This window comes from Mesitornis unicolor, unplaced genomic scaffold (assembly GCF_000695765.1).
Source record: "Mesitornis unicolor isolate BGI_N332 unplaced genomic scaffold, ASM69576v1 scaffold5907, whole genome shotgun sequence".
In the NCBI taxonomy this organism is placed as follows: domain Eukaryota; kingdom Metazoa; phylum Chordata; class Aves; order Mesitornithiformes; family Mesitornithidae; genus Mesitornis; species Mesitornis unicolor.
This window is the reverse complement of record NW_010194223.1, coordinates 27,268-38,228: the sequence shown is the minus strand read 5'-3', so window position 1 is coordinate 38,228 and position 10,961 is coordinate 27,268. Positions and strand designations below refer to the sequence as shown.

Below are 10,961 nucleotides of genomic sequence, written 5' to 3'. Positions count from 1 at the left end.
CACGTGGAGCCACAGCAGCTTTCCCAAGCTGGTAACTGTTAATCTTTTGGATGTAATGCACCCTTTCCCTGCCCCCCAGCACCCCCGGTTTCCATGAGAAGGGATTTGACGGTTCTCTTTTGCTTTAGCCAATTTCTTAGGTATTCTGTCTTCTTCCATTAAGAAAATGTACTACTTTGATGCAAATCATTTTACCAAAACATCCCATTCTCGTCTGTAGAATGATTAGTTATTAACACACACTGAGTAATTGTAAGCAGACAGTTTACCATAAGTAGGAGGTGTGCTTTATCAGGAAAGTGTACTTTATATTATGGTTATTCTATTTACTATTTAAACTTTAAGGCTATGCTTTATTACGCTTTTGCTCTACTTCTGAACATTTGCACTGCTGATAAAAATACTTTTCAAAAATCTAATATACAACACAACATCATTGTAGGTGTAGGCACTGCTAAAGTAGTTTTAGAAATCTTTTGTGTGCAAATTTTGTTCTCTTCAATCTATACATTTTGGTAAATTTGGAGTTTAAACCGCCGGATTTTGAAGTCGATACCATCAATTCTAATTTGGAATTAATATTGCTGAGTCACTCTGCATTTCCAATTCTATAAAGATGCCAGTGGACATCAGGCTGCAGCTGCGAACCGTACGTTTCATATGTGAATGGTTACTTAGTATTAACAAGCAGAACTTACCAGGTTTAAGAACGTTCCAAATACGTAATAATTCTTCAATGCAGTTTATCCATTTAGGCACTTAAATCTTGTACCCAAATTTATGTTTTGATTGCTAATAAAACACAACTCCTTTTAAATATATCTGAGACGTTTAGACAGGTACCACTTGTGGAAAAAAGGCATCAAAAATAAGCTTCAACACCACCGTAATATATTTTATTCTTCAGGATGTTACACTGTAATATTCTTCAATTGGTAGCTCATTGCATCAAATGTTTGTAGAAAGTGTGCAGGTCTCAAATTGTTCAGAGTCTCCTTTTCCAGGGATGCAATGAACATCTCAATCCTTCATGAAAACAGGCACAAAATGCAAATTCCTTCATTACTGAAGCCAGTTGTGTCAGTGCCCAGAACTTAAGAATCGCAAAGTGGCAGAAGACACCCACCAAGATCATTATTTCTCTTCTTTGATTTTCAGCAGCATTTTTTTTTTTAAATCATTGGTCTCCATCCAAAAATCTTACAGTTCCCCAGCCTCACATGCATATACTGTAGTTAAGGATAAATTTAAAGGTCCTTCACACTGTCCACAACGAAGATGTCACTCCTTCATACTGTTTCCTCTGTCGACAGCAACAACGGATTAATATATTCAAACCCTTCAAATTCTGACTGGTCTATTCGCTTTATTATATCTCTGAAAAACAAACAAAAGCTTTGGTTCAGTTTTATCAATTGAAAACGTTACTTCTATTGCTGCACTTTCTCTTCAAATAATAAACACCACACAGAAATGGCTGTACATGAAGTTATACATAAGCAACAATGGGAAGAAATAAGTCTCTGAACGTAGAAATATTTAATGTTTTATTCCAATATCTAAAGCAATGACTGGAAATTGAAACAAGTTTCTTCTGCCCTTCCAGTTAGGCAACGTGCATACTGACAGAGCCCAAAAAGAGGCATAATACACAGCTGCTGTCACACTAATTTAAAAATAATAAATGGGTATTTTGCTGTCAGCAAGGGCTGCTCATGTGCAAATTGCTGCAAATTTCAATACTCCCTTTCTGCAAGGCTTTCCTGCTATCTCAAGCTTATTCTGAGGCCTCAAGTGTTCCTCCCAAGTACCAAAATGCAAAACGCTGCCTGGGTCAAGAATCAAATTTCCATCTCTTCTTTCAGTGCCGAGCACACACAGCAAATCAATACTGAGTTCAGCAATTTCTTAATACTAGGCAGTCCTCTAATACAGAAGCACAGTAAGTTATGCAAGATATGTAGGATAGAAATAATTCCAAATTTATTTTAACTGTACTATGTCCTAATGCCAAGTACGTAGCCTCTCCTTAGTAATTTTAAAGTAATTCATAAATTAATTTCTTAATATGCAAGGGAAAAATAAAGCCATACTCATCATCTGGGGTTAGCTGCACAGGTTCGCTGGTGAACTGCGTGTCAAAGTTATCCAAACCGTAATCATCTGTGATCTGAGGCTGAAATGGGGGGGTTGCTTGCTTCTTTTCCAGCTAAGAAAAAAAGTAATGGAAGGGAAACATGAAAATATTGAAGAGTTACAAAATCCCCTAATTATTAAAATTGAAGCTGGACTGTTTCACCAGCCACGCTGAACACCAGTGTTTCTTCTGGCATTTAAACAACTCACACTGTTCAGGTTTCCATTCACTTTCTGCACTATTATTTGGACAGAAGTGTTAAAATACCTACGTAATATACACTACAAGCCAGGCAACGGACACCGATATAATTAGCACTTTGCATACGTAAACAGAAGTCCATCGATAATCCAGCCATTTAAGCTCTAACTTGGTAGATTACACTCAGGGCTGAAAAACTCCCACCGAGATGCTTATTGCTGCAATACAAGAGCTAGCACAATAAATCGACTTTTATTCCCGAGCAACAGCACTTGTGTGGAATTAGGAGACTTATTTCTGGGATATCATAAATCAAATTAAAATTGCAATTCTAACTTAAGAGCCCAAGACTCAGATTTCAAGTTCCACGTCCTACAGAGCTGCAGACTTAAGACTGCAATAAGTAAAACTTGTAATTTAGGAATATAAGCACACAAGCATAGGAAAACCACTGAGTATATTTAGCAGGGAGGAAAGCAAGGAAACTTATGCCAGATTAAGTGCAACACATTTATGCAGAGTAAATAACTTAATTGAATTAGCCTTTAACCTGAACGTCTTACCACCACAGCAGTGGAGACAAATCTGTCATGTAGTCACATTTGTGGTAGCACAGATGCCACCTTCTAATATTAACATTTATGTTCGGTTAAAAGAATGCCAAAGCTACAATCTCCATAATCTACCTTAAAGCAAGCCAGCATTGTGTGAATGAAATTACAGCTCTAGAAAAAGCCTTCCTGCTTCTGTAGAAGGCCAACAGTAGCCATGGCTTTGTAGTTGGGGTTTTTTCAGCATATAATGGATAAATACATAAAAACAGGCACCAGGATAAGGTACGTGAAGAAACAACCAAAAAAAGGTTGTCTTGGTACTTCCCTGAATGCTGTTAAACCTTCCTAAACACAGTGAGGAATCGGAAATGTTCTTAGCTGTGCCACACACAAATGACTAACTCTAGGAAAAATATATATACACACACTATGTGCTCACTGTACCATTATTTATTTTTCCATTTAATTCAAGCTTCACATAGAAATAAGACCAGTCAGCATTAGACTCTTGTTTCCTTGTGTTTCAACTTGAAAAGATTTGGAGAAGCTTTTAAGTCAAAATCTTTTCTACACATCACCTGCGCTTCAAAGAAAAGCCATCTAATAATTAAAAAAGCTTTCCAAATATTATTTCGTTGTCTCCTGAATGTATTTCCCAACACATTTATTTAGTTTATCCTCCTGAACTGCACTGTCCTAAACGCATCACAAAAACAGCACAACCACCTAACATTTCAATTAGTGTTTTTTTAAATAGGTATTTGATATCAAAGCTTTCTGCCAAAACACAGGTAAAAAAGAAATCAAAATTCAAATCAGTGTAAGAAGTACCAATCGCAATTACGAGTTTCTTAAACAAATAAGCCCTCTCCATCTCTCTTGTGTTATCCCAGGCACTGCTGCCTGCCTGTTCCTGCACTTCCTGAGGACTTCCAATATTACATCTGTATTTTGGCACTGTTCAATGGGTATTTACCAATGTAATGTTGAGCAGGCAGTGTTCCTGACTTAACAGTTTTATTGCCTGAGCGTCAATAAATGTAACAATGTCAATTCTGTGATGGTTTCTATGATGAAAACAGAAGTAGGCACAATTACCAAGTAACTGAAATTTATAAGAAAACTCTAACTTCAATAAAATTTTATGCCTGCAAAGCCACTGAAATGCAAGTCGTGTACTCCACCGTGAACTAAAAACTTCCCTTACACCAGCAGCAATAAACCTGAGAGTGATAATCAGAGAATCATTTGAAATAACCACGTTGCTTTCAATGCTTTTCACATGGCTTCAAATCCTGTTCGTGTTTCTAAACTCTGTCACCTACCTGAATAATCCTATTGATTTTAAAATCTATATAATTTGTGAACTCAGTCTTTTTAATGTACAAGTGAATTCAATTTGAATTCATTGAATTTCACCGGTTTTAATGGGGTTGTTAGATATACACAGAATTAATAAACTAAAGGAATCTATCCCTTTTGAACACATACAAACAGAAGTAATCGTTTTTACCAGATCCCAGTCTATGCTGCGGAAAAACGTATGAGACTTGATATCAGAAAATCCTGTCTGTGGCTGACAACCGAGCCTTTCTTTGGGATCCTGCAGAAAACACAGAAATCAGGGTTACATCCTCTAAGCCACTTACAGTGCGTTTTTGACAGAGCCCACATACACGACTCCTGCAGTCCCTGCTACTACACAAACTGCTGCTAAGATTCACACACTGTGGCTATCCAGGGATTTGGGCCTTCTTCCTTTTTTTTTAGTGAAGTTTATTTGAAATTTCATTTTTAAATGGTATTTTACAACTTCTTAAAATATCAGATTTAGTTCTGTATAATTCATATCCTTCTTTTCTCCTTTAAAAAATTATAATGGTTCTATGGATTTCCATCAGCTTAAGTAGTAAATATTACAGAAGAGTTGATAGCCAAGCCTATATTTATTTTTTCCCCACTAAAATCAAGTCTGTGCTATGGAATTACCTCCGTAAATTAGAAGCAGTTTTTTTTAACGTAAGTAGGTTTTTTTCACATACAGGATACCAAGGTTTTATAGATTTTAACAGTAAGCAGATTAACTTCTTAACTGTATTGCTTTCAACAGGAAGCTCTGACTTCCAGATCTTAGATGCTAAAAATAAGAGAATGTTATTTACCTTGTTTAAAAATCCTTTTAACACATGGGAAGCCTTGACAGAAAGAAACCTTGGAATCCGGATCGGCTTCTCCAGAATAACTGTTACAGGTTGAAAAACAGCAATATTGGGTTTTGGTTTATGACAACGGCCATGATTTCAACATAAACACCATTATTTAAATATGTTACCACTTGGTAAATGGGAAGAAGGGTAATTATTAAAAATAATGCAAACAAAAGGAGCCACAGTAATTCAAGGCCCTGTTATACAGACATTTCAGCATTTCCCAGAAGAAATGTTAGCTTCATTATCTTTCTCTACTGTTTGCAGGATAAACAGGGAATCAAACTGCTTCTGTGTCCTCAGTATATGGAAAAGAGTGATTTTAAACAGCAGTTGATTTAACATTAGGCTTGTCAAGACCACCACAGCAGATTCTGCTACAGAGTTGCAGTAACTACTTTCAAGAGTGGTTCTGCATATTAGGGAGAAGGCAACTTTGCAATTCCCCCAACTGTTAGAGTTTCTATTGTATAATTTAAGTTATCTGGAGCAAAACCACAGGTTGCTACATTTCTGCCAAGAAAGATCCTCCTAACCCCTCATGTAGCACTGGATTTTGAAATTCAGTCTTGGCCTGTGCACTGCCTTCTACCACAGATACCACTCCATACCCATTCTGTCAGTGACTTCTGAACGGTGGACGTTCTTAAAAACATTTTCTTGTCTGAAGAAGGTTTCCTAATTCCAGAACCATTTTATCTGAGTTCAACAAAATAAATTCCTGGGATGAAGAACTGGAAATACTGAGGGCCTTCACCTACAGTAGATTTACAGGCAGCTATGGGATAACAAGGGAAAAAGAAAACCTTGCTGTCCTACTGTAACTGCTCTTTTTCCTTATTTCTCCCCCAGGAAAGAAAACAGAAACTCAAAGTGACCATACCTTGGAAGAGGTAATCTTCAGTGTTCATGTCTGGATTGTCAGTAATGATATCGAACGGAGACCTTCCCGCCATCATTTCAAACATCAACACGCCGAGAGCCCACCAGTCCACGCTGAACCCTGGAAATCATCGCAGAGCAGCTTTTCAGCCAGGACTCCTTGCACTGAGGTGTTCTCTCTCATATAAATGAGGATTAATGGCCTATTTCTACAAAGTACTGAAACTCTCTACTTCCACTGCAGCCACAGACATCGATTTACACTGCCACTCCATGAGACTTGAGTTTTCTGAACTGGGATGACAAAGGGAATCTGCAGAGGAGTTCGTAGGCATCTGCCAGATAGCAATACACACTGAATTTTCATTCAAGTATTTAAGCTGAAGATTTTCTGAGGTGTTTTTTTTCCAAAGAAGCTGAACATTACAGTGTAACTCAATGAACAGATTCAACCTATCAATGAGTTCACAAGTAACAACACTGCTTAAAGAGATTATGCACCAGCACTAACTTTATTTAACAGCATTCTATAGCCTTGTCTGGAAGACAGCAGTAGCTGGGATGTCAAGTTCTTCAAGGAGTGGACTTGGTTTTGCTCACAGTGGCATCTAAAAGCTATTTTGCAGGGAGGGTATGATTTAGAAGAAGCTGAAATAAGTGACTGCAAGTGAAAAAACAACCTTATTTCAGAAAAAAGTGAACTCTATAATACACATTCAATTTTCTCAACATATAAAGGCATAAAAACGTGGAAATCTAAGAATAAATTTATTTCACCTAACCTACAGCTAGAATTTTGCTTTGTGATTTATTACAGCTACAAAGTGTTCAGTCACAGCTTACCATATTCTTCTCCTCTGAGGATCTCCGGTGCAATATAATTTGGTGTCCCACAGAAAGTGCTTGTAGTGTCACCAGGGCCCAAACCTTCCTACATGCATAAATCATTTCATTAATTAATAGTTGACCATCATTGCTGGAAATTTCCCTTAATTAGATTTATAAAGCCAAGTTATTTCAGAAGTCTAAAGACTTTCCTTTCGAAAAAGGCAAAATAAATATCAATAATGCTCAAAGTTGGCTTATGTCTTTATAGCTTCTTTTCAAATTAACTGATTAAACGGAGCCACACCACATCTGTAACAACGTTTTAGTCCAGCATTCTTAGAAACTGGTGCAATATCTATTCCATGGAGGGAATGAGAGAAGCTTTCCTCATCACGACAGCGACAAATGAAAGGGAAGAGAAACCCCACCTTGCACATGCCATAATCTGTTAACTTGATGTGACCCTCTGCATCCAACAGGACATTGTCCAGTTTTAAATCTCTGTAGATGATGCCTCTTTCATGCAGGAAGTTTAGAGCAATACAAATTTCAGCAGCATAAAACCTGAAATTAAGAAAGAAAATTTGTATTAGCATTAAGGTTATTCAAAAGCTCCTGCAATTAAAAGGATGTTCTTCAGACATCACTTTACAGTCAGCTTCTCTCTATCAACAGTACACCAAACAAGCAGCTACACTTATGAATAAGGACACTCATCTCTTTCTAAAGCTATTCCCTTAATTAAATATGGGAAATTTTTTTCTCTGTTTTGCTAATTAAGAAAATATTTATTCTTTACGCTACAGATTTTTTCCTAAAAATTCCAAGTACGACATAAAAGATCTGTATTTTCAGCTGATTAAGAGTTACAATGAGACTTTTTATACTGCAAAGCCATGCAGAATAGACTGTCTTCTGCCAACACCATATTAATTCAGAGTAAGACCAGAATAAGCAGAGTATTTCTATCTTCTACCAGCAGGTCAAGGAAGCATTACCTAAATACGAAGCAATAAACAAAAGTAAACAGGAGTAGCTGTTACTTTTTATCAAATGTTTGCTTTCCTTAAAAAAACCATATATCCTTCAAAAAATAAAGTAGAAATTTCTACCCACGGCAGTACATTCTGAACTTAGGGATCAACCTTTCATTCTTTGCTATTCATATTCTTTTATGAATTAAAGTTTGGCAAGCATTTCATACAGCATTAAACAACCACAACACAAAACCCCACTGTAGCTGTGTTAGCAAAATACCTTGCATGTTCTTCAGGAAGTTTTCTTTGCCGTTGCATATGAAACATGAGATCTCCCCCGTTGACGTACTCTATGACAAGAAACAATCTGAAAGTACAGAACACAATTAATGGAGTCCAAGGAAACTCAAGAGAAACTATTCTTATCCAATTTGAGCCATTTTCACTTCCACTCTTGAATTAGACATCTAAATTTCTTGTAGTTATAGAAATAGGAAAAGAAAAGTGTTTATTTGATCCATATCATGTTGGATCACAGCCTTTATTTAAATGAAACTAAATGTAAAGGAGAGGCAGGCGATACACCAGGCTACTGGTGGTGAGCAGCCTGCAGGACTATTTACACTGCACAGAAGATGAGCATTTAATATATTAGAAGTATGCAAAACCCTAAGGATATAATGATCTACAGACTTTCTGAAGAGTCACTTAGACCTAACAGCAAAACCACACAAGTATGAAGTATGCTAGAAGATGACACAGGGCAAAAATGAACATTTATCCAAAAAAGGTAAAGTTGTCATGTACTTGGAAAGAGACCTAACTGCAACTGCAGTTACACGACTCCTAGGCAATGACGTTGGTTCTTTTGACTTCTATGGAACAAAACTCCACGGTGTAGGATTTGCTCAGCGAGGGCACTGCTTTGAATAACAACATCTTACTGACTGGAGAAAAAAAACCCTGCCTGAAGCAATGCTGATTATTTAAAGTAAAGCTTTTAGGACTAAAAAATACTCTTAAAAGATGCATCAATTTAAACTCAAACTTTTCTTATTAAAGGGTAATCAGTCAGCAATCTGACACAAATTTCCCTGATGTAATATTAAACTGTTACTCTAACTTGACTAAATCTTGATCTTTCTAACAGCAAAGCTGCAGCATCAAACCCAAACAGCTTTGTAGATGAAATGTAGACTATACACACCTAAGTCAACAAGGTTTCTGCATGGACAGAATCTGAAACCTCTCATTTGTATTTCTGATCTGGTTTTGCCACTAAAAAGTCACCATCTTTTAAAAAGTCCTTCATCGTTAACAATAATTAATGAGTGCCTGACAGTATTAGAGTTCAATGTTCTGTAGGACTTGTGATATTAAATATACAACTGTGAAACTTGCTGTCTGTGCTCGTTCGGTTCCTGAAAACCTCAAACTGATCTATTTAAAGTAAGACAACACTTAAAGGGATGTAACCCAAATTTACTTTCAAAAGTCAATCTGGCAAGCTAGCAGGACAGAACGAAATCCCACTCTCCCTTAACTCTGCCAAGACCTTCAGCGGTAGAAAAAGGTGAATGAAAAGCAAGCGTAATGGACCCACTTCTGTTCTGCACCAAACGGAGGTGTGGGCACAGAAAGGCTGCAGCACCAAGGCTCCTCTGCAGAGCAAGGTTTGGAAACAGTCTCCTCGAAGCAAACATGAGATAAGTCAGGAGGGGAAAGAAGCAGAGGTGGAATCAGCCATAGGAAGCACCGTCTATTCCAGATTGCAGGAAAGGTTTCATCCTTGGGAAAATACGATCCAGGCAATGCTGCCAAGGTGAGAGCCCTACAGGACAAACACGCTGAGCCACAGCTGCTGAAGGCTGTGCTTGTCCTGGGAGGCAGAGTTTCTTTATACACCTATCTTTCCATGAGTTAAAAACTCCCTTCTGTATATTCACACACTGGAAAATGCTCCATTTGGAAAATGCATGCTCCAGTCTCTCAGAGCTCTCTAATTGGGAACAATTACACTTGGGTTTTTCCCTTTGAAAAGGATTCTTCATTTGAAACACTTAAAAGTGTTAAAAACTTAAAAGGTAAACCAGGACAAGTTATTGGACACCACTCAGTGTGCAAGTGTCTCAGTGGCAAGTCTCTCTTTTTGTTCTGTCTGCAAGACAAATTTCTTCTGGTCAAATACTTACCCAGTCCCCTGTGGAGATCATTCTTCCTCCCTGCTCCAAAATACTTCCTAGTCCATGCTCTTAAGCCTCACAGGTAAAAAACACTTCACCCCCATGCAGGTTTTTAAGTTATTAGTAAAACCTGTTATTACTGAGCAGCCCAGCTCTTACGCTGTTTTGAAGAACAGAGAAGAACAGTTTGGTCCTCAGCAGATTCGCATATGACAAACTCTTTTACAAAGCTGTTTTACCCACTACCACCATCCTGCTCCTGCAGCCCCACTGCCTTTTCCTCCACTCCACACTGGTTAAGCCCACTGGAACCAGCTTTGTTGTGGTAGAGAACCCCTGACGATGCTAAAGCTTCCTCCCAAAATCTACTGGCTGTGTGACAGCAGTGGTTATGTTTGCTTGATGAGAAGCAGTTACAACAACGATCAAGATTTAAAAAAAAAGAATAATTTCAGATCTTTCTTACCGACTTGTTGTTTGAAAGCATGAATGTAAACCAACTAGGAATGGGTTACTGGATGCCTGTTCAAACACATGTTTCTCTGTCTGTACCCAATCAATATCCTGAAATAGAGTAATTGAACAATCAGAACTCCTGCTGGTAACCACTGCGGGTATTCCCAGTAAAGAAACTGAACATCTATGCTCCCTTACATACAGTGTCATCGTTACAGATGTTCTTCAGAAAGACAAAACCCCCTAAAATGTGGAGGAAGTTAGAAAACATTTTCATTCAATTACATATTCAGAAGTTTCTTAGCCATTTAGAAAGGTCTGCACCAAGTTTAAGTCATTTACTACATCACATATGTGCAATATTTGATACACTGCTCATGCCGCTTCATAGAAATCAATTCAATTATCTTGGATAAATGATCCGAAGGCTGCTGAAGCAACTCATGCCAGTAACATGAGTTTTTACAAGGTTCAAATGAATTGAACTTCATTTTCTCATCTGAAACTCAAAATGAATTCAGTGAAACTACCAAAAC

At 37.6% G+C, this 10,961-nt stretch overlaps 1 protein-coding gene across 1 annotated transcript in view; it reads right to left on the bottom strand.

Moving 5' to 3' along the window:
* Positions 1–869: 869 nt before the first annotated feature.
* The window catches only part of PRKCZ (protein kinase C, zeta), a 36,119-nt gene continuing 26,027 nt past the window's right edge, over positions 870–10,961 (bottom strand). Inside the window, exons 10-18 of the mRNA XM_010187721.1 lie at positions 10,436–10,533; positions 8,067–8,153; positions 7,238–7,373; positions 6,825–6,912; positions 5,983–6,102; positions 5,055–5,134; positions 4,406–4,495; positions 2,094–2,209; positions 870–1,377 (exon numbers count right to left, since the gene is read on the bottom strand). Coding sequence (XP_010186023.1) covers positions 1,290–1,377; positions 2,094–2,209; positions 4,406–4,495; positions 5,055–5,134; positions 5,983–6,102; positions 6,825–6,912; positions 7,238–7,373; positions 8,067–8,153; positions 10,436–10,533 — 903 coding nt within the window. The 3' untranslated portion in view covers positions 870–1,289. The remainder of the gene's footprint in view (positions 1,378–2,093; positions 2,210–4,405; positions 4,496–5,054; positions 5,135–5,982; positions 6,103–6,824; positions 6,913–7,237; positions 7,374–8,066; positions 8,154–10,435; positions 10,534–10,961) is intronic.